The following is a 24,416-nucleotide window of genomic DNA, read 5'->3' on the forward strand; positions in this document are numbered from 1 at the left end:
GATTTTCCCGGACATGTCCGGCTTTTTGGGATTTCCCCCCGGACGGGGATTTGGAGCCCAAAAAGCCGGACATGTCCGGGAAAATCCGGACGTATGGTAACCCTAGTTAATCAAACCTTTATTCAACACCACACCCAGGGCCTGATCCAAATTCCATAGAATTCAATGGGAGTGCTTCTTTTGACTTCCATGGGCTTTGGATCAGACCCCGAGGGAGAGACAAGCATGATGGTGTCATGTGGTTAACATGTCCAAATCAGGTAACTGTGTGCAGTGTCCTCTGATGCACCTAACTGAAAATCAAGCATATGCTGTTCATTTATCAGGTAGAATTGCACATGCTAGGGGACAGACAAATAAGTTCTTTAACTAAATGCATTAAAAAATGCTACCTTGGTTACTATTTTTATTATAATATGAAAATCATTCAGTACTCTTCAATTAATAATTAACAGAATGATTTAAAAGACTGAGTATAATTTTAAATAATATTTGGACATTTTAAAAATGTCTTAAAGTCCAAGCGCAATCCACAAGCAGTAGTTTGCAAAGTACATCCTTGCAGTACATTTGCTTTGAAACCAAAGTATTTGTGTTTAATACTGGGGTGTGTGTTAGAATCTGAATACAGTTGTGAGCCAGAGTTCTGCTGCTGCTGTGTTAGAGGTAACCCCCTCTCAGCCCCCCAAGTTATAACAGCCTTAAAGTGAGGATTAACTGTGTCTTAAATTAGCCTTGATTCTATTAACTGTCCCTCCTCTTTCATGTTCTGGAAAGGGATACGGGGAAGGAATGTCATAATGTTTCTCTATTCTCTGACAAGCCTTTCAGTATCCCTGTCAGAGATCATTTAGAATTGAATTGAAATAATCAGAAATGATGTGCCTATGTGAAAAATACTTGGCGAATTCCATTCTGTCAGATAAAGGTATGCTAATGAGTTTTAAATCCTGAGTTAGGAATGATTCTTATCAAGCAAGCAACAGTAGTTCATTCTAAATTATTAAGATAAGAAATGAGACATTTATAAGTACTTTCCATGGCTTGTTTCTAAATACATAAAATAAAAATTGCTGTCTCTAGCTATCATAATATAAATTTCGGTTGGGAAGCAAGATAGGTTTTATATGAAGCAATGCATCATTCACTGTAGGTGGTCTGCCTTATATGCTCCACTTTGTAATCAAATGCATCAACTTAGAATCTTTCTTTCTTTCTTTCTTTCTTTCTTTCTTTCTTTCTTTCTTTCTTTCTGAAAAAGGTTATACTATGCAGGTATTCTCTTCAGAACTTGGTAAACAATATTCCCTAATAATTAGCTTCCTTTGTCAGTGAATCATCTTGTTATTTTGCATCCACTAAAGACTAATATCCTTCAATGGTATCACTTTATCATGTTTGATAATCGTAATTATTCAAGGGAATGATCTGTATAGATTTCATGACCAGTAACTGTATCATTGTTTGTGCAGCTTATTTGTCATTGTACGTAGCCAGGTAGCCTTTTGTTTGTTTCATTCAATATTTGGGGGTTTTTTTAAAAATAAAATCATTAAAGTTTATTATATCCTTGATGCTTTAAAAGCTATAATTAGCTGTCACTTGGAAAGTGTTTCTTACAAGACCATTATCAGCTTATAATTTATTTTTTATTTTTCACTAAGAGCAATGTACAGTAATAAGCTTTCTTCTGTAAATTACAAAATCTGGTCCGGTATAGGAGGGCATCTTGAATGAAGACTCCAGGGCTGGGCATGAAGTTTTATTACAGCAGTAGTATTTGATCCATGAAAAACAGTTTGCCTGTTGCCAACAGAGGTAAGGGATGGAAGATATGAACAGTGGTATAACTGTATGTCATTAAAGGCACTTCTAGCCTTGCCAAAATTCATTAACATTTTAGAGATCAGAATTAATCTGTGGGAGGAACTGAAGGGAATGAGTTACACGCAGTGCCTAAGATGTGTCCAGTCGTAAGTATTGTGCTTGAAGAATGGGAGTCAGAGAAGCTTAGAACCTCATGTTAAGTGGTTTAAAAAATAATGCTGGAGAGCAGCATTAAATTAAACTTCAATTATTTTACAGAGCATATTTGGTATTTAACTTATGTTTTGTATCAGAACATGAAAATATGCCTTAATTGTTTTCATCCTAGCACAAATATTCTTCAATGCAATGCTGTATAAATAATGTATATGCTCATGGGAGCAAGGAATATGCTGCTCATCAGACAATGTCAACTTAGATGAATTCTGTCCGGTAAGCTGTAGTTTAAATGTGAGCAGTAAAACCACTATTGACATGTGGCACAACTGACTGAAATGTCAATAGTTATAAAAAGAGTATTTCCTAACGCAGAATAATTGATTAGTTTGCTTGACTGGACAGAAACATCTATTTTCCAATGAAAGCAAAATAATTTCCATATTTGTTCTCAGAGCACTAACAGTAGAGAAAGCTGATTTGTCCAAATGAAGCCTCGAAAATAAGGAGAGTTTTTGTCACATATAATGGCTGGATGGATAAGGCATGACTTGAGGGAATTTAAACAGTGGCCTAGAGTTTAGATTAAATTTGCCCAAACTGGAAAGAAGTGAGTGGGCAAATATTGTGTATTTAGGGGTAGATTCTGTAGCCTTTACTCACCTAAGTAGTCTCAGTGAGATGACTGAGAGTAAGTGCTAGTCATTGTGGGCAAAGAAAAGTTGCACAATCAGGTCCTTGCTTGTTTTTATTCAGAGTTCTTTCCAGCTGCACCTATGTAATTCTCTAGGCACGTTGAATTAAAGATATCAAACAATGTTGAAGACAGATATATTAAAAAATCCCAGTTTCAAAGCAGATACCTTCTGCTCAGTCCCACTTCCCACCACCCACACCACTCCCTTTCATCTATGGAAAAACAAGTAGCTGGCACCATATCTAAAGGTAAGGATATGTTTTGCTGTTAGCCTTCTCCCATTGAAAGGAAATGTTACATCCAGCATCTCAGGTAATTGCAACTCCTATATTACCATATGAGGAAAGAAGTGGTCTCTCAAGCTGCCAAGACTTGAACCTTCTTGGCTTTGCAGGTCAAAACCAACTCCTTGAACTTCAGTCGCTAGCCAGTGCAGATCATAGAGCACTGCAATGATGTGCTCTTGGAGAGAAATGCTACTTAATCATTGGGCTTCTGGATTTCAAACTAGATGCCTGAATAGCCTGAAGATGTACCACTATGTAACCTAACCATGAAGTGCCAAGCTATACTGAGGACCACATTCAACCATAAGATGCAATCTCTTTGCCAAGGACAGATGATAAAAAGCATGCTGAGCAACTGCTTCTACAGAAACAGCTAGGGACCAGTAATACCCTCGTCTGTGAACCATGGAATAAAATGGCAGGCAGACTCCATCAAGTGAGACTACTGATATAATTTCTACCATTGCTTCCCCACTCTATGTGCGTTATTTCAGTCTTGTCTAATGAATGCTCATCCATATCTCATTCTCTGTTACACATAGCACAGGCAGGTTTGTAAATATAGACCAGAATGTCTCTGGTGTACTGGAGACACTGTAACCAGATGTCACTTCCTCTTTAACCCTCTTCGTTCCAATACATGTGTTGAAAAAAAGGGATAACCACACAGAACCCTGTGCTGTACCCTATGCTAGAGAGTCTTCAGGCGGGTAAACAATTCTCCAATACTACTCTGGGATCTCTCAGAAAGAAGGGGACAGAGGCACGCAAACAACTCCAGAGACTCGTGCTAGGAGTCCAGATACATTATAGACATGCTGATGTCTTTTCAGATACTTACTTTCATCCATCATCGGGAGGATGGTTGATAGATAATCAACCAACATTATCAGAGTTGTTTCCATACTATAGCTATGCCTCAAACCAAGGTGGCTAGAGTCAAAAGCACTTGAAGATTCCAGGAAGTTCTGGAATTGCTTCACTACAATCTACTCAATTTTCCTTCGAAGTGTGAGCTTTGAGGCAGAGTGCTTTTTTTGAGAGACAGTCTGGGTCAACAGGTGACTCCAGGAAAAAGGGTCTAACAATTGGATCTTGCCATTTCTTATGGAGAAATCAATAATCAACTCCAACAATAGCCTTATACCTCTCCAATTCTCCGCAAGCAGCACAGGTCATGTGATTGTTGAGATGGTGTGTAATTGTGAGTGAAGGGAGGTGATCAATCTACAAGATAATATTTAAAATGTGGTTGACTTCAGAACCACAGAGAAACACTGTGAGCTCAAGCAAGGACTCTGCAGTGCAGCAGAGTGACCAATACCAGTTGCATCTTAACCCCAACCTAAGGCTCTCATATATCTTATCAAATGCAGCTTGATACATTTGTTGGTAATCTCTATAATTTCATGGTCTGATATGCATTCAGTGACTGCTGATCAGTCATAATCTTAACCTCAGTATACTTTGGATTTAAAGTGATTAGGAAGACATCTTACATTTGGAGACACAGCAAATGTGTGATGTCCTTTCAATGATTTTCAAGGTTGGAGGAGTTTGGGTGACAATAAATTTGACTAGAACTTTCAAACCTTTCACTGCCAACATCATATCTAGCTGATTATAATGATAATGACTTTGTAGACTTACATTTCATCTAGAAGCATTCCAAAGCATTTGCAAACTCCGTATCTGTCTTTATTTTATTTCACCAACCGCAGAACTGCAGCAGCTGTTTAACAGAGCACAGCAACAATGGAATAGTTCAAGAAAGGAAGTGAATAATAATGTACCTCAATAAAAATAGTGGGGGAGTTCACAAAATGGCTTGATTGTGACATATAGCCAGTCTCACACTGGGATTAGTATTAAAGCACACTGCACCAATAAGAACTCTGGGACATGCTGTGTTTGAAGCAAGGTAGTATGGCAGTTTAGGAGTACTAGTGTCCATTATAAATAACAACAAAAGAGGTACCTGAGCTGGGATGACCAATGCTATATTCAGCTTCAAAATGTTAGCAAAAACCGCAGAGAAATTAATCTTGAGATTTAGGGACTATCATTCTCCCTCCATGTATATCGTCTATAGCAGGGGTTCTCAGCCTTTTTCTTTCTGACCCCCTTTCGCCCCCCCCCCCAACATGCTGTAAAAACTCCACGGCCCACACGTGCCACCACAACTGTTTCTCTGCATATAAAAACCAGAGCCGGCATTAGGGGGTAGCAATTGCCCAGGGTCCCATGCCACAGGGGGGCCTGTACAACTAAGCTGCTCAGGCTTTGGCTTCAGGCCCTGGGTGGTGGGGCTCAGGGAAGTGGGGCTTTTGTTTTCTGCCCTGGACCCCAGTGAGTCTAATGCCAGCCCTGCTTGGCGGACTCCCTGGAACCTGCTCGTGGCCCACCAGGGGGCCTCGGACCCCTGGTTGAGAACTGCTGGTATATAGGAATTGGATAGTGTCCCTTTAAATAGTGAGCACCACTAGGGGGCTAACAACTGAGAGCAGCAGTGTAGCTAGGCATTCTATGTGTGCCTGTTTAAAACATGTTTATTTGGACCCCACCGTGACCATGTGGGTTTTTTTCCATATAATTATTGCAGTGTAAGGAGTAAAAGACATAAGAAAGTGGATTTCCAATGTTTGGAATTAGTTATGCATTATAATGGTTGCCAGAATTCTCTGTACTAAACTCCTAATCTACCAGTATTCTGCCGGTGCGTATCTCCAGAAACTGTTTATATTTACCCTTCATTAGTGATAGCCCTTCCCCAAAGTTTTGGCCAAAAGTGGTTAGGTTTAGAGCTGCTTAAAAATGGGGAAACAATGTTTGTAAAAGTTTGCAATTTCAAATTGTTTCTAATTCACTAGTAGAAAGAAGCCATTTTTGCCCAATTTTTGGATACTTTTATGAAAAGTTAAAATTTATTTACATTTTTATCAATCTGTTTTGAAATCACTGAAGTTTTTAATTTACTGAAGACCTCTTTTTCTTATTTAAAAATGGGTTTTTCAATAAACTAATAATTTTGTTAATCAATAAAAATATGTAAAAACATCAAGGAAAAATGAAAAAATAAAATTAATTTCACCAATTTGTGATGAAAACTCAAGGCTATTTTTTCAATAAAAAACTTTTCATAAGAAAAAGTTAGCTCTAGGTGAGTTTTAAGCACGGTCCATACATTTTTTCTCTGCTGACATCTAAAGTACATAGATCTGGGGCCATTTTATTTAATGCTGTTTATACCACACTCGTTCTGGAATAAACAAGGTTCTCATCTAAATGTAACAGAGGCAGCATGCAGTAATTTGATTACAAGAGGATTTACATACTGTAATATAGATAGCATTGCTATAGAATTTAGTAAATGGATCTCCCAATGGTTTACAAATATTAGCTTCTTAACACCCCGTGTGGTATAGAATCATAGAATATCAGGGTTGGAAGGGACCTCAGGAGGTCATCTAGTCAAAGTAGGACCAATCCCTAACTAAATCCCCAAATGGCCCCCTCAAGGACTGAACTCACATCCTTGGGTTTAGCAGGCCAATGCTCAAACCACTGAGCTATCCCTCCCAACCGCGCTAGATATTATATCTAGTTCACATATGGATAAAGTGAGGCACAGGAAAGTTAAAGGCCAGGTTGTGGCTGGCCACTGCTCAGGCGCACAAGAGAAGGTCAGATTGTAAATGGGTATCTACTGTGGAAGGTCCAGACTCAGTTATGCTCCTTCCTTGCTCCATTTACAGAACACGCCACCCCGGAAGTGGTTAGCTGTAAAGAAGGGGTCATGTTACTTCTCTTGAAGGCATGTGCTGATGAATATATACATCTTTAGGGTACCAGCAGTGGTTGAGGAAGAGTCACTCCTGAGCTTGACCTAATTAATACAGCTACACGCCATCCACAGAGCAACAGCTGAGTTCCAAGTGACCTGTATATGTGTACACCATAAGTGGGAGGGATGAGAATAGAGCCCAAGAGTCCTGATCCACAGTCTCCCTCCTTATCTCCTCCATCCTCTCCTCCCAGTCTTTAATGTAAACCATATACAGGATCATTAATGTGGTCTCGATACCTTCATGTGGTCTTTGGATCCATAAATGAAGGAATGAATTACATCTAATCATGTGTGTCATTTCTCCTGTCTGACAAATGTATGGATATTTACAATATTTTAATCTTAATATTTATTAATATTCATCAAGTAGTACATAATCCAAGCATAATGTAATGTAAGTTTCTGATACCTGAAAAGTGTTCTTCATCTTACTTAATTGATTCAGGTTTGAGAAATTGCTTATATGAAAAAGAGAATACATTCTGGTCAAGTAAACTGTAATGCTGAGTTAACTGTTATATGACAGTCACTGTGGGAACAGGATATGAAAAATGACAGCAAATAAGGCATTTTTCTTGCTATTCATATGTTGACTAAATTCATGTAATGCTCTGTACAATTACTGTAATACTCTTGGTTAAAAAACAGAAGTCAGTTTTGGACTGGATGATCAGAATGAGGCATCTGGAAGACAGAAAGGTAACTGGATATGTGTGTAGGTTAAACACTGACTATGTAGACTAGAAAAACAGAATTCTGAAGATGGTTTTAGATGGGAATTTCATATGAAAGTATAGAATACAGTGGAAAAAAAAGTCTGCTTCCCTCAGGTGTGTGGTATTGACATTCTAAAGCTTTAAGATATAAAGATAGGTATTATATTCATCATTTAAAATATCTAATGGCTAACCTTTGGTAAATAAATGAAGCAAATATTGTATGTAGGAATAAAAATTTGTGTTGACTACTTATTACTGGAGCCATTTAGCACATCAGATGTCATTGCAGATTATCAGTTTCATTTCAGTTGGACTGGAAATAAATACAGATCAGTAATAATGTAAGGCTATGTACCTTAAGGTTAAATATTTGACATCCAGACTGGTGCTAATGGACTATGACATTTTTCAAGCCTAGGTCTGACATTACTTGTTGTGTCAGAATGAAATATTTGTCTAACTTGACATTACAATACATTAAGACATTCTTTCTTTCTTTCTACACTGTAAGTTATCCTACTATATTTAAATTTCAAAGTGTGGAGGCATCAAACAACTGACCCAAATGTAAAAGAAACTTTTTCCAGAGTCTGAAAAGTTATAAACAACATAGTAACAGAACTTGATCCAGTCCAACATGTCTTGTATGATTTCTGTTCAGTGTATCATGAGTTAAACGTGTTTTATAGGTGAAGTACTATGAAGAACAGCATAATTTGGGGTGGTATTCTTCCACCCTTGCTCATTGAGTAGTACCTTATTCTGCTTGTTGAAAAGTAAGGCTCTACTTAATGAAAGTAAGGATGGCAAAATGGATCAAATGATGTATGCCAAAGATAGGAAACCTAATTCTAGCATCAGTCCAGTTCTTCTAGTTATGATTTTTTTAAACAATGAAGATATAAAAAGTCAAAACATTGCATTAATGTGACTTGAATGGCCAAGCTGATAAATGGCTAGGTATACCTGAGTGGCTTATAATCACATATAAAGAATACCATAAAGTATTGTGCCCTTTATTAAAATATATAATAATAATCCATTATGGGACATTTACTAAAGTATGATGCCTATACCTTCATCTCTTAAATGTTCTCTCAAATGTAGATCTTTATTTCAAACATTTAGATGTTCCCTTTGTCCCTGGTCTGTCTTTATGTAATTTTTCAAGCTTATGTGCTAGCTTCATTATTAAAGAGACAAGGTGGGTGAGGTAATACCTTTTACTGGACCAACTTCTGTTGGTGAGAGAGACAAGCACTCTATGTAGCAGGAAAGCTTGTGTCTCTCACCAACAGAATGTGGTCCAATAAAAGAGATTACCTCACCCACCTTGTCTATCTAATATCCTGGGACCCACACAGCTACACTACCACTGCAGACAGCTTCATTATTGTCATTGTTCTTCTATTATATACATTATAGTGCAGGGGTAGGAAAACTTTTTGGCCTGAGGGCCACATCTGGGAATAGAAATTGTATAGAGGGCCATGAATGCTCACAAAATTGGGGTTGGGGTGCGGGAGGGGGTGAGGACTCTGGTTGGGGGTGTGGGCTCTGGGGTGGGGCTGGGGATGAGGAGTTTGGAGTGTAGGAGGGTGCTCTGGGCAGGGACCGTGGGGTTTGAAGTGTAGGAGAGTGCTCTGGGCTGTGACCGAGGTGTTCGGAGGGCGGGAAGGGGATCAGGGCTGGGGCAGGGGTGCAGGAAGGGATGCAGGTTCCGGCTGGGGGTGCGGGATCTGGGGTGAGGCTGGGGATGAGGGGTTTGGGGTGCAGGAGGGTGCTCCAGGCTGAGATCGAGGGATTTGGAGAGCGGGATGGGGATCAGGGCTGGGGCAGAGGGTTGGGGCTTGGGGAGAGGCTCCGGGGTGCAGGCTCCAAGCAGCGCTTACCTCAAGTGGCTCCCGGAAGCAGTAGCATGTCCCTTCTCCAACTACTACGCAGAGGCGCAGCCCTGCAGCTCTGCACGCTGCCCCATCTACAGGCACTGCCCTTGCAGCTCCCATTGGAGTGCCGGAGGGAGCCATTGGGCATGTAGGAGCCGGAGCGGGTCCATGCTTTGGCTTCTGGGAGCCGCATGGAGTGGCCCCCAACCCTGTGCCCCGGCTAGAGCACCAGAGTGGTCCCTGACCCAGCACTCTGGCTGGAGATTCGAAGCGAGGCTAAGCCGCATGGTGTGGCCTCCGACCTGGTGCCCCAGCTGGAGCACCAAAGTGGGGCAAGCCCTAGACCCCACTCCCCAGAGGGAGCTCACGGGCCGGCTTAGACCCATGGGCTGTAGTTTGCCCACCCCTGTTATAGTGTATCTATGCACTACTTTACTCTTACTTGGGGAATTTCTCTGCTCCCATTACTAGGGCAAGATTAGGCAAAATGAATGTTCTTGCTAATACAATTTTCCTCAGAGTGTACTTGAATAAGTTGAATTTGTGTGTGTGTGTCTAGAGTGTACATATCAAAGCTGCAAAATTTAAATTTAATGCGAACAGATAGACAGTATGGTGACAGCTATTGCTATTCAGAATATTGAAAACATCCAATGATAGAATTATGCTTCATCCATTTTACAGTAAATTCTGAGGGAATATTGAACCCATCATAGAATATACTTAAAATGGGAATGTTCAGTTTGATCAACTTCTAAATCAATAACTAATAAATCTATAGTTTTGTCATGCTGTGACCTATTCTTAATATAAAATGTTATTTTTCAGTTCAAAATACAATCCTTTGGAAAAGTGTAAACAGGAACAGAGATCAAGTGAAAAGCAGCATAAGCTGCGTTTTGCTTGGAAATACACCATCAGGTACTCAGATGTGATGTTTTTTAATGTAGTTCTGTTCAATTATGTATATGCTTGCCACAACTGAAAACACAGACCCTATATTGAGAACATCTGTCCTTCATTGAATCACAACCTAATAATTGCTGCTTTTAGTTTCCCATAAGGCCAGGTGCAGGAGAGAAAGGCCATTTTCCCTCCATCAGTGTCTTAGTTTAACACTACAGCACTTAAGTTTCTCAAAGGGCAGAGACCGTTAGAGCGCTGAAAATCCTCAGCACTGACCCTGCCTTGATGATCAACGTTCAGTGTAATGCCAAAGTGGCTCGTTTGGAAGCTATTTGCAGGAGACACTAGCATATTCAAGTATCAGAGGGGTAGCCTTGTTAGTCTGTATCCACAAAAACAAGGAGGAGTCCAGAGCCACCTAACAGATTTATTTGGGCATAAGCTTTGGTGAGTAAAAAAACCCCATTCTTCAGATGCATGGAGTGAAAATTACAGATACAGATGCCATGCATCTGAAGAACTGGGTTTTTTACCCACGAAAGTTTATGCCTAAATAAACCTGTTATTTTTTAAGGTGCCACTGCACCCACTCGTTGTTTTAGCGCATTTAGTGCAATGTAACCTGTCCTGAAAGGGCGCTCACCACAGCCCTTCTCTTAAACACTTCCCGCAAAGTAGCCCCAATTCCAGTATAGACTCTCGTGGCAGACGTAGAGTCCAGCTCTGACCCGTGGCCGGTCAGTGGTGGGGGTGGGTTGGACACTTTCCCCCCTAAGCCAGCAGTTGGCGCGGGCGGCTTGTCTTAGCGCAGGGCAGGGCTCCCTGCTGCTGGCGTGCATGGGGCAAGCTGGCTGGTCAGGCGCGCGGCTCGCTCGCTGCCCGCCGGCTGCTGAAGTTGGAGAGCCCGGAGCGCTCGTGCTCTGGGTGTTTTCGGGCGGGGGGCGGGCACGCGGCGGCCGTTGGAGATGGAGCGAGCCCCGGAGAGGCCCCGCGCGCCCCGTGCCGAGGAGGCGGTGCTGCCGCCTCTCTGCCTGTGACTGGCCGGCGGCGCTGCCTCTCAGCCCCGGCAGGGCGGGGAGGAGGCGAGCGGTGTAAACAGGGAGGGAGGGGGGCTGGCTTGATGTCAGCGGGTCACATGGAGTCTCATATGGGCTGGGGGAAGGAGGCGGTGGCAGGCTGTCAGCTGGCAGGCGGCAGATGCTGCTGAGGCGGTGGTACAAGAAGAGGGGCCCGGCCAGCGCGCACCCAGCCCATCCCGCCCGCCCTCGGTGCTCTGCTCCCCGCCGCGTCGCCCCTGACAAATGATGTGTTTTGTGATCGCCGCGATGAAAGGTAGGCGCAGCCCTGAGACGAGCCGCCGCGCCGCGCCGCGCGGGGATGGGCGCTCGCCCCGCCGGGGAGCTGGGCGCACGGGGCCGGCCGGCGAGCGGGTATGCTGGGGGATCGGGGCGGGGAGTGCCACGGGCAGCTCTCGGGTGGTCGAGTTGCTTGTGACTTGTTCCCCTTCCCGAGGCTTGGGTGGCTGATCGGGGGAGTTGGTGGGGCTAGTCCCGTGCCCAGGGAGCGCTGCTCGGCGCGGCGATCCCGTGCTGGCTCCTCAGGGGTGACTGTCCTTTGGAGCTGGTGCTGCTTCACCGTGCCCCTCTGACCCTCCCTAGGACAGACCTTGCTGAGAGGTTCCGCTTGGCGTCTCCCCTTGCCGAACGCATCTGCGATCGCTGCCCCCCCGGGCAGCCTGCAAATTCCGGGTTGCTATGTGGAGGGTATATCCCCTAGCGCCTGCCCTGCTTCTGGACTGGCTCGTCAAGGGGACCCGTCTGGGCCGGCTACTGCAGAGCGGCGGCTATTTCTTATTAATCCTTACAGCTGAAGTAGCTCACACTGGAGTGTGTCATCTACGGCTTCTTTTGGTGTTCGCTTTTGGTTTGATTTAGAGCTTATCACGTAGTGAAAGTGACCAGGCACGTGCGGAGAGGTTCCTTTTTTGTTTTTTTCCCCAGACCAGCTGTGTGCTTAGAGAACTGAACTTTATACTTCTACATAAAAGTTGGAGGATAAGAGAGAGCTTATCTGCCCACATGATTTGCAGAGGGAGAGGTTATGATTAACATGGTTGGGATTGCATAAAGCAGAGACATGCTGCATAATCCTTATAAAATCTGTCTCTAAAATTTTACAGGAAAACATACTTCTGATAGAAAGGAAGAGAGAGTGTGTGGTGTCCTGTAGACAGTTTATGTGGATAAAAATGACAGGCTCAAAAAGCTGTACATTTTTAATGAGGTTTTGGTTTGAAAGGAAAAGTGAGCATTATGAAATGACACTTGAAAATCTGACACTTTCTCTGCTTTCAAATCCCAGTCCTTCCTGAGGGACAATGAAGGATTGGGGAGAGTCAGAGGAAGTTTTTTTGACGAGAAATGAAAAGTTTAAAGGTATGTTTTCAAATAATTTGTGGTGTTTTCTAATATAATGGGATCCACAGATAAACTATGCACTGCAGCATATTTTTAAATCAAGAAAACAATAAAAAGCACATATTTAAACATTGTAACAGTTCTATTTAACTAGGACCTTCTTTCTCTGTAATCCAGTCTTTGTAAATTTATTAATTTAGTTTCCCAACTAAAAATACTGAGCCTTTTTTTTGTACATGGATCTCATTTAAAAAGGAACTATTTGAAATTGAATATTTAATGATGATCCTATTAGAGACTGAAATGTATGCTTGGTTGTGTCTTTTACTTTGCAAATGCACTAAGTGAAAGACACCAGTGTGCAGTGGAATTTACAGTTGCTAAGTTTCTTGACTCTCTTTTTAACAGAGAAGACTAGGTAAATAGAAAGATAGTACTATCCATTAATCATTAGCATCTCTAAATTAGGTTGATAATAAACTGTAACCAGCTTGATCCAAAATATTTGTTTCTGTGACAAAAATAGCATAATTTGAGAGTGATTTATAGGGAATTATAACACCTCTTCAAAACTCTGCAAGTTGTACTGACAAAATACTGTTTTTATGTATCCCTCTGCAAACATGTAACCAAATAGGAAAAACTGAATGCATACTGAGGAATATATCTTTAGGATATAAATCACTTAAGAATGCTTTTGGAAGAAACATAATGGAACATTGTAAGATGACAGTAAGATGATTTTGAAAAACTCAGCGTCTGAACTCCAGAGTTATCTACTTCCCTGGTTTTTGGGCTTCATTAAGCAATTTTCCATATAGCTGTAAAACTGTTAAAGCTTAGCTTTTGTGCTCACAGAATGTGGTTATAAAATGGTTTTATTTTATAACTATTTGGGTTGATGTTTGCTCTTTTTGTAATGCGAGGCATATTATTTCTCTGGTAAGTTTAATTGAAAGTTCACAGTAATCTTTTATCTATCAATAAGTGTATTCATTACTTTAACAGTTTTTCACTAGTGACTTTTGTATGGTTTGTTGGATAAGCTTCAATAATAGGAAATGTATTTTAATATCACCCTCTTTTTGTATTGAAGGTTTCAGTGTACAGATGTATTTTGCTTTTGTGTTGCTATTACCAAAGTGGTGTTCCATATTAACATTGACAAATAGATTAATCAAAATCACTATTTTTTTTCCTTCCAAAGCCCATAGCTCTTGCCTACACATTTGTCTTGGGTGACCTCTGGCTGCCGTGAAATAATAGATCCACAATATTGTGCTTTAAGAGAAGTAGACCAGAAGCACTGGGAATACAGTTTTTGTATGAGCTCAAATGCACACGGGAGAAACAGAATAAGTCTAGGTGATTAGAATATTTTATTTAGTCCTGATGCTGTAATATCACTTTGGAGATATATGATATAGTTGCTGTGAAGTTAAGGTGAAGAAAATGATGGTTTGTGGGAGAATATGAAATGTTACAAATTTCTGAACCAGATTTTTTTAAAAGTGACGCAGAAACCTATTAAATTCTTCCCTTCTGTTCTTCAATTCTGATTACTCAAATTGACTTCATACGAAAAGAATTGTGTGTGATTGTATGTTTCATGCAAAACAAATGCTCTGTTAAACATAATTTATTTCATTCTGAAATATACAGCGATTTCTAATGTGTGTGTATATAGGGATTTGAAAGAATTAAAAAATATGGTTAACTGTCAGCATGTTGATAGCTACACTGGTACACTCAAAGAACTTGTAAGCCAAGGCACAGCTAATGAAAAGGGGATGGATTATGTCATTAAGATAGGTTGCCCTATGTGAAATGTAACTTTCTGGTTTCAGCTTGAGGGGAAAGCTTTCTATTTTTGGAAATAAGCAGTTGTGAAACATTTCTGTCCATGATGTTAGAGGAAATATTTTGTGGATTGACTGATTTTTTTTTTTTAATTTTTATTTTTTTACTTTTTATGCATCTCCACAAACTTGTAAAAGTTGATTAAGCAAATCTTGTAATGTATGAATATACTCAGGCTATATTTTTTTATTTAAGGAAAGAGTGCAGTTTTAAGTGTTTGTCTTATACCTCTGTTTAAAAAAAGAAATAAGACATGCTTTTCCTGAGTAGATTAATCCTTGGGTGAATCTGAATATTTGTTAGGTTTCAGAGTAGCAGCCGTGTTAGTCTGTATCCGCAAAAAGAACAGGAGTACTTGTGGCACCTTAAAGACTAACAAATTTATTAGAGCATAAGCTTTCGTGGACTACAGCCCACTTCTTCGGATGCATATTATGTAGTCCACGAAAGCTTATGCTCTAATAAATTTGTTAGTCTCTAAGGTGCCACAAGTACTCCTGAATATTTGTTGTTCCTGATCCTATGCACATTAGCATTTTGCCGTTGACTTGACCAGGAGCAGGACTCGGTAAAATACTCTGCACCAGATTTGTCTCATTGACAAAATGTCATAACTAGGAATGGGTCCAAGCCAACTGTGCTGAATTTGGCTTTCACAGCCACTTTGGGATAACTTTGTACAAGTGAAAATGACTATCTGTGGTGCAGGGCAGTGGTGAATCAGGCCCAGGGTTAAAGGGAGTTTAGAGTGCTAGTACGCCACTGAAAGTGCTTAGCTGGTAGTATCATCAGGCCCCTACATAGCAGAGTTCTGCATGCTGGACAAATTAGTATAGCTTCAGTAAAAACGACCCTAGAAGTATTTCACTAGGTTTGGGTTGGAGATTCACAAATAGAGGATCCTAAAGGTATGTGGGACATTGTGTATAATTTTTCCAACTTCTTTGTATTGGACATATATTTATTAGTAACCAATCAGTGAAGCACTTCATATAAATTATTGGTACAGATTTTTACTGTTCAGGCCTAAAAATACAAAGCAGAATTTAAAACAAACAAGCAAAAACTCCTGGGTTAAATCGGTTGTAATATTGTTAGAAATCAAATAAGTGTTAAGAGTTTATGGTTTAATCATGGAAAGATAAGGCTCTGATTTTGGGTGGCTTATATATATAGGATATATCTTTGCACGTGTGTACTGTTAGTGATTTTAAAGTATTATCCATTTAAATAAATACGTTTTATTGAAGGCCTGTGGGTTTCCTTATCAGTGCCGATGTTTGTTTTTGTTTAATGGCTGCCTGTTGTAGCACAATCTGTGTATATTTGTTGACAGGATCTTAGTGTTCCCTGAGCTTCCTTTCCTTCTGCTGACTACAGTACCCTTTGTTTCACAAGATTGGACCCAACAGGCTAGCTGAACTGATCACTGTGGTTGAGCTTTCCTGAAGCTATCGAGTCTGACCTCTTGAGAAGTTCTCCGTCACATTTGTTGGCATTGACCTACTGACTATGAGGCCTTTCTGGAAGGAGGATGTGTTCTTTGCTAGTTAACCACTATGTATGAGTAAATTTTAGATTTTTACGCCTGTTTTAACTTGCTATGCAACTTTACTGCTGATGGAAAGTCAAAGCCTGCTCTAGCGAGCACTCTAATACAGAACTCCTGTTGACATCAATGGGAGAGCCACATGTGGAGCGGTGGCAGGATCAGGCCCATGGAATTGGCAGCTGAGAGTTTGTCTATTTTCTTGGAATATTAATGAATATAGCTGTTCTGACAGATCTTCATTTACCTAAGTCAACATACTTGTTACATTATGTTGGCAGTGCCAGACTGATCTTGAGGTTTGTCCTTGACATTTCATTTTCGGGCTCTCTGAAAGACTATAGGAGTCTTCCAAAAAAAGCTGGTGATGGTGAAATCTGTATTGTGCTTGATTTTGTGTAAAATTCATAGAAGGCATCTTGCACCATACAAATCTCACTTGAGAACTGATCCCACAAGGTGCAGAGCAGCCTAGGCTTCTGTTGAAGTCAATGGCAATTGCAGGTGCTGATCTTCTTGCAGGATCAGTCTACTGAATGACATTGGATGATAAAAACATTAGCCTGTTTAAACTGGCTGACAATAGAAAGACAATACACCATTTTAAAAATAATGATTTGGGGATTATTCTGAACGGTCAGAATGAAATTCAGCCTATTTATGGGGAATCTGTGCAAGGACCTCCATGCTGCACAAACATCAATGAATGATGTCATTCAGCATGAGCAGGGAGGTGGAAATGCAGGGGCCATGCACTAAAGCATCTTGGAGGTGGTCTACATGCCAACTCAGTATGCCAGTACTGAGGGCAACTTGGAGGCAAGCTCATGTAGTAAATCCAGTGGCCTGGTATGGGGTTGGTGAGGAACTGCTACTGCAGCATGTAGTCCAGAGAACTGGCCACAGAGACTGTAATTTAGCTTTGTTGCCTGGCCTTAGGATAGATAGGTGAATATCTGTTTGTATTATTATTTTATTTGTATTGCAGTAGTGCCTAAATACATTTACAATATAAGTTTTCATTCCTCATTCTCCCCTCCTCCCCCCATGCAAGACTTCCATATAGAATCATATTTCTCAGGCTTTATGTATTATTTGAAAAATTCACCTTTGGAGTTTTAAATCCTCTCTGGGAGTGTTGGGTATATTACTAGCAATATAGTATTGGAAATGTTCATTGTTGTATGTTAATTGAGTATATAACAAGTGTGTTAATGTAAAGTGTTTCATTTTTACTACCAGCGAGAATTCTTATTTTTCCTTTTCTATATGGATGTTTGTTTAAAAAATAGGATTGTTTTTCATAAAATAAAAAAGAAATCAAACTGCATTAAGGAGAATGTGGCTACTCTTTATCTCTTTCTCCAGTAGGTAAATGCAGCTCTGTTCTTCGGTGACTTTGTAAATTACCTATCTAGTGTTAGAGACACTTGGGATGCGGTATGTTCTTCCTTTGCATTCTCATGAGATAAGCTTTTGTAGGCTGCAAAATAACTCCATGTGCCAGGCAAGCTCCTGGAAAGAATTAGTTAAATTATTACAAGAGCAGTCAGTCTAATTGCATTTAAAACAAAAATTATTTCGCTCGTCTTCATTTGCAGTGAGAGCAGAACTTAAATATTCACCTTTCTCCTATTTATCCTCTAGTTGTAATTTGCAATTACAGCTGATAATTCCAGAGATCAAGCAAGTGGCTAATTTTCTCCTTTCATGATTTGGCTTTTCTTTGAGGACTGATATCTAAGGACTGAGGGACCTACACATACTGATGATGCTGAACTGTTGCCTTTTTAAGTTCTGGTTTTAATTTTTTTAATTTTAAAACAATTAGAAACTGTCAGTTTGGATATATTTGGGCCCCAAATAGTGTCAAGTGAGATGTTACATGGCCCTCATGTTTGGGCAGACCTCCTTAGGTACATCTCACCATGAAGAGTTATGTTATCAGACTAAAAGGTGAATGTATTGCATGCCAGCCTCTACTTAAACACAGGACTAAAAAGATAAGTAAAATATCTTCTTAGGATATCTAGCAAGGGGGCTGCTGTTCTCTTCTACTATGCAGTGTTTGAAAGGGGTCCTTAACTGATCTTAATAAATGCTACAGTCTGCTTTTTATTCTTCCTGCTGGGGACTATCTATTTTGTGCTACAGAAAGATCAGCAGAAATTAGTTTCGGGTGCTCTGTATAGTTGCTGCTGTTGTCCCTAATATCTAAGCCTTGGATTTAGATACAAAGGCTAGATGGTGCCTTTTAAGGCGCACTCTCAGCAGGAGCTTCTTCAGGCATTGGATGTGAGGCAGTTGCAAGTCACAAGGGCTGTTGGGGAGCATGGGTGTGAGCAATTCTTGCTGTGTCTCTCTACAGAGTACAGCAATCAGTTTGGACCAACTCCATTGGGTAGTCAATGAGTGATGGAGCCATGGCCCCACCCCTCTCCACTTCCTTTCAGGGAGACTAGTGTAGCTAGTGGCATTAGCCTTGAGCAGTCCTTACACTCGCTGAGCTCAAGGACAGGGATTGTGGCCCAGATCCTCAAAGGTATTTAGGCACTTGACTCCCAGGGAAATTAATACCTTTGTGTATCTGGGCCTGTATGCGCACATAGGTCCAGACACCACCCGGCCCCCTGTTTCCTTTTGTAAAAACAGGGCTTTTGCCCTCACTCTTCAAAAACCCAGTGAAACTAATGGAGCTTTTCATGTCTTTCCTTAATGGTGCCATGGAAAACTGTCTCCGTGCTGTGTGGAACTAATGGATACACAGAAAACTCAAGGTCCACATCCACAAATCTCAGGGCATTTCTGGATTGTAAGTTAGCTCTTCCAGACAGCTCACCATGCTACGCTTGCACCCTAAACCCATTCTATGGGAGATGAAGGCATAAAGTTGAAGTCTGTGCTCTGAGGAAAAAATATTAACATCTACACATGCATGTCCACTGGGTCACTAGGCATGGTGGAGCTGCATCCCAGTTTCAGAACCGTCAACCTTTACTACAGCCCTCTCCAAAAATTGCTGGAGCTCCCACCACATGGTATTAGTACGTAGGGGCTCTGCAGCATGCTTCCATCACCCTTTGATAAGCCAGGCCAGTGTTCTACCTGCATTCCTGTCAAACCTAACAAAATTTCTCATTGCTGACAACAGTTGTTGGTGGACACAGTTTGTCATGGTTTGTACATGCAATGGTCAGCTGCACCCATTGCTGATTCCCATTAGTGTACAGCAGGGGTGAAATCCTGACTCCCTTGAAGTCAATGGCAAAAGGACCATTGACTTCAACAGGGCCAGGATTTTACCCCATGACTTCGGCTCCCTTCTGTGTTGCATAATAGTAGCATAGAAACTACTAGTCCTTCTGGTTTTTGTGACTATAGCCTTTGTGCTTTTTGTCATGCTATTTACATAGCCAGCTAGTCTAAAATCAATGCCAAGAGAGGTGTAATAATGCAGCCCTCATTTCAAGAATGTTGATTTCTAACTTAATTAAAACTACTTAAATGTAAATACGTCCAACCTCTTCACTATTGAACAATGCAAGTAATATATCCAGCATGGTTATAATATATGGTGTCTGCCATGTAATTATTGTGTAATGTATTTCTGAGAACACAAACAGTGCAGTTTATTGCCATTGAAACATGGAACGAGGGTCTTCATAAAACTGCTCCAATTAGCCTTTATTTTTAAATTTTGGAAGAAACTGATCATTCTCAAATACAAAAACAAATCAAACTTCATGTGTAATCTTGACATATATTCAAATTGGTGCTTGTCACAGAGAATGTAATTAATCAGATACTCTGATTACAACTGTCCCAGTGTTGCACATTGATCATTAGAATGAATCCTCTCAAATTTAAGTAACACCAAAATGGAGCTGTATCCATGAAACAAGATCTCATGGAGTCTGTCATTCAAGTGTAGTACAGTATCTGGTAAATAGCTGCTGAACCATGACTAAAAATAAGGGAAAGGTCCTTGGGTTATCTGAATGCCTTATAAACATATATTCTTAGGTAATGTGCTTCTTGTTTGGTGTCCTTTTCCTTCAGCGTATTTATGTCATTTATAAAACAATAATAATAAAAAAGCCCATTTAACTTAAAACAAATCAAACAAATCCTGGGAACGATGCAGCTGAGTGCCAGGCTATTGCCAGGGCTGCTGCTTCTTATCCCTATAGATAGGGCCCTACCAAATTCACAGCCTTGAAAAATGTGTCACGGACCATGAAATCTGGTCTTTTAGGTGCTTTTACCCTATGCTACATGGATTTCATGGGGGAGACCAGCGTCTCTCAAATTGGGGGTTCTGACCCAAAAGAGAGTAGCAGAGGGGTCACAAGGTTATTTTAGGGGGGCTGCGGTATTGTCACCCTTCTGCGCTGCCTTCAGAGCTGAGTGGTCAGAGAGCAGCGGCTATTGGCCAGGCACCCAGCTCTGAAGGTGGCGCCCCGCCAGCAACAGTGGAGAAGTAAGGGTGGCTGTACCATACCATACCATACCACCCTTATTTCTGCACTGCTTCCTTCAGAGCTGGGCAGCCGGAGAATGTCAGCTGCTAACTGAGGGCCCAGCTCTCCAAGCAGCACCACAGAAGTAAGGGTGGCAATACCATACCATACCATGCCATCCATACTTCTGCGCTGCTGCTGGTGGCAACTCTGTCTTCAGAGGTGGGCTCCCAGCCAGCAGCCGCCGCTCAGCTCCACAAGCAGTGCCACCGCCAGCAGCAGCACAGAAGTAAGAGTAGCAATAACCCCTGCCCCCACCCACACACACCTTTGTGATCCCCCCCACAACTCCTTTTTTGGTCAGGACCTCTACAATACCAACACCATGACATTTCAGATTTAAATAGCTGAAATCATTAAATTTACGATTTTTAAAATTCTATGACTGTGAATTGACCAAAATGGACTGTGAATTTGGTAGGGCCCTACCTATAGAGGCCAAGGTACAGGGTGTTAAATTCTGCAATGTCACCTCTGCCTCGTCTACCCTGGAAATTAAGTGGTAGGCCTCAGGGAATTAGGGTTCCTCTGCATAGAGATGGATGGATTTTGTTAAACCGGAGCCAAAGGCTAGATGGGTGTGCTTACTGCAGTTTAAAATCAGGCTTATTTTGGTTTAGCTAAAGTCTATTAAACTGGTTTTAAGCTAAATCAAAATAAGACATTCTTAAACTAAAATAAGAGTGTTCACAGAGTTGAGTTAAATCAGCTGGACTGTAGGCATCCCACCTCCCCACTTCACTTCCACAGAGGGTTAAAAGAACGTGAGGGGAAGGATGTGTGTGGGGGGGTGCACACGCACACACATGCACACAGCCATGAGGCATCAAATTTCCTACCCTCACACCAAATCCCTGAAACCAGAGTTTGACATATCAAATATTTTTCCCTAATCCTAGTATCATTTGTAGTTGTTGTTTGTATTGCATTAGAACCTAGAGACATCCAATTGGGGATCAAGGTCCCCTTCTGCTAGGCAGCATATGCAGACACCATTAGAAGGCAATCCTTGTCTTAAAGAGTTTATACTATATGCTTAATGCTCAGATAGATACCCCTGGAACTTGCAGACATGAGGCGACGTTTGATTTGGTTCTCGTCCTTAACCTCTTCCCACCTCTCAACCCGCGAACTTACCAGGGGAGGTGATGTGAACTGCATTCAGTCCCCACTATTCCCAATGGAGGATGAATCTTCTCTAAGCACGTGGTGCTCCAGTCTTCACTTTGCCTGAAGCACAAACTCCAGATAGGGAATGGATGGCCAGACAAAGATGTGTTGTTTGTTGTCATCACAATAATTAATTAGTGCAGAGAGATTCATGTGCTTTTATTCTGACTTTCATTAGAGCAGTGTGAATTGCTTTACTGGGTTAAAAGAAACACTGTGACCTGTTGGCATTCTATGTTAACTTTAAACGTTAGTTTTGCTTATTAACAGATGCATTTTCCCCTCAGTTAAATGAATCTACACTTATTTGTCTGTATTTGATTTGCCACAGAGCAGTTATTGTGTAAAACAAAATTTCTAGCTGATGTGTTGTGACCGTTCAGCAATTAATACACCAAGTTTCTGCACTGCATAAAACCTTTTCTTCTCGGCATCCTTTGCCTAGAAATACATTTTTTCCTCTCGTTGAATTGGGCCCTTCATATTTACTTTGGAAACATTTATGTGTTAGATGTTATATTAATAGTGAATGTTGGAGAACGTGAATGAAATAGAAGCTATCCTTTGATACTGAGTTTAAAACAGCAGCCTGAAGTGCTGAGGAATCTGGAGAAAATGTCTTCCAAACCGCACTATAATGGCTCTGCTGCACAAAGAGGACAAAATTGTGGGAGAAGCTCCAGAGTAGCTGGGGTTACATTTCTCTTTGGTTTTTGTTCAAAGGAACAGTCCCAATAATTTATACTTACATAAGATGCATTGTACCAGACTCTGGATAGTTTTTCTTGTACTGCCAGTGCATTGCTGTATTAACAGATACATTTGGCTAAAACATGAGAATACGATGCACATTTATAATTGCTGAGTAGATTATTGCATCAACAGGTTATTAAAAAACAAGTTATATAAACAGCTATAAATCTTCCATTTGGGGATCGTGATCCAATAAATGAGATGGAAATATGGGCCCTCTGTTATCTAAGAGCTGAGCAGCCTCTGACTGGGGATTGCCATGTCTGGCACAATATCTTCCTCCCTGAGAATTTCCAGATGCACTGCAGGGAGCTTGGGGTTGTAGAGGACAGTTTTCTATGGTCCAGTGGCAACAGATGTCATGGTGTTGCACTGTGGTGGCTCACAGCAATGAGGAGTAGGAGAAGAGCTATGTGCAGGGGGCCAGTCCTCCACTGTGCCCTTCTCCACTGGCCCCCAAATTCCGTGGGCATGAAAATGACACCTCCCTCCCCTTGCCTCCTACAGCTTCCACCTAAAAGGATGGTTTTTTGAAACTCCATGACATCACCAATGAGGAGTTACCTAACCCACTTCCGCTCTCCTCTTGTTGGTTTCTCCGGTGCATGAGATGGTCAAGGCCGTGACTAGTAGTTTTTATTACTAAACTGGCAAATGTTTTTGTGCAGTGGAAGTCTCACTGCTGGAGATTTCCATAGTGATATCTGCAACGTAACTTCTTTCATCTTACTTTCCTCTCCCTCCTCCACAACTTGAATGATTAAGCCATAAAATGGGTTTAATCACTTAACAAATATCACTTTAAAACTAGTTAGTTTGGCTGTTCAAAATGTTTTTTTTACTTCTATTCCCCCCCCCCCCTCAAATGACAGTATTTAGCTTTGTTAAAGTTAAAACAGATGAATGTAAAGGCCATTCTAAAGCAGAGACCTTGTGAATGTCTCCAAAGAATTATTTTTTAATGGTTGAGGTAAAACCCTTTAAAATATGCTTTAAAATGAAAACCCTGACACAGACATCACAACGGCAGCTCTGAAGTGCACCATGGTAATATAATACTTTCCCCAAAACTCTGGCTTGTAAAGTAGGTGCCACAGTGAAATGTGAATATTGAGAAGTGAAAATGACTGTCAGCTCTTCTTGTAAACGTGTAGTTACAATAAAGTCTAAAAGTTCAACATCAGAGAGATCACTGCTTACTTTGTGGCAGACTTTCACATCAAAGAGCAAATACAGGACAAAAGAAACTGTATAGAGATACAGATAGCTTTACACCCAAGTCCTCATGGGAAAGTACAGAGAGCTCCTTTTATAACATGAAAATATCCCTGATTCATCTTTATTTCTGAATTATGAAAAAAAAATAAAGGTGTATAAAGTAAGAATGAAGAACTCAACCAAAGAGTCCAGTCCTGTCAACTTATATGGGTATGAGTAACTTAACTCACAGGATTTCAATGTTACAACTCATATGAGCAAATTTACTCAAGCGTATATGTCTGGAGGTTTGGGACCTAAATTATGACATTGGCAATAAATGGGGGGAAATTAGGCAAAAAGTACATAAAGTACATGGACGAAAGTTACTGCTAAATGTCTCCTTGGTATAAAATAATAGCAGCTTTTATTTAAAAGTAGCTTTCTATATGCATTCTTAGTTATAATTCCAGCTAATATTAGGCACAATTCAGCCAAAAATATGTCCAGCTTCCACACCGCAACAGCCCACACAAGCCGACTTTTTCTTTTTCTGAGGTTCTGCAGCATGGAAGCTGGATGTAATTTTTGCTGACTCAGACTTCTGGTATCTATCAGTTCAGAC

At 40.9% G+C, this 24,416-nt stretch overlaps 1 protein-coding gene across 3 annotated transcripts in view; it reads left to right on the forward strand.

Moving 5' to 3' along the window:
* RORA (RAR related orphan receptor A) overlaps nt 1-24,416 on the forward strand; it is a 571,618-nt gene that overhangs the window by 456,025 nt on the left and 91,177 nt on the right. For 2 of the 3 annotated variants that reach the window (XM_034783532.1, XM_034783533.1), the window contains exon 1: nt 11,526-11,657. The exons of the other annotated variant lie outside the window; for it this stretch is intronic. In XM_034783532.1, the coding sequence (XP_034639423.1) occupies nt 11,627-11,657 (31 nt within the window). In that variant the 5' untranslated portion in view covers nt 11,526-11,626. Of the gene's footprint in view, nt 1-11,525; nt 11,658-24,416 lie in introns of those variants that run through there. 3 annotated transcript variants of the gene reach the window in all.

Source organism: Trachemys scripta, chromosome 10 (assembly GCF_013100865.1).
Source record: "Trachemys scripta elegans isolate TJP31775 chromosome 10, CAS_Tse_1.0, whole genome shotgun sequence".
NCBI classification, from domain to species: Eukaryota; Metazoa; Chordata; order Testudines; family Emydidae; genus Trachemys; species Trachemys scripta.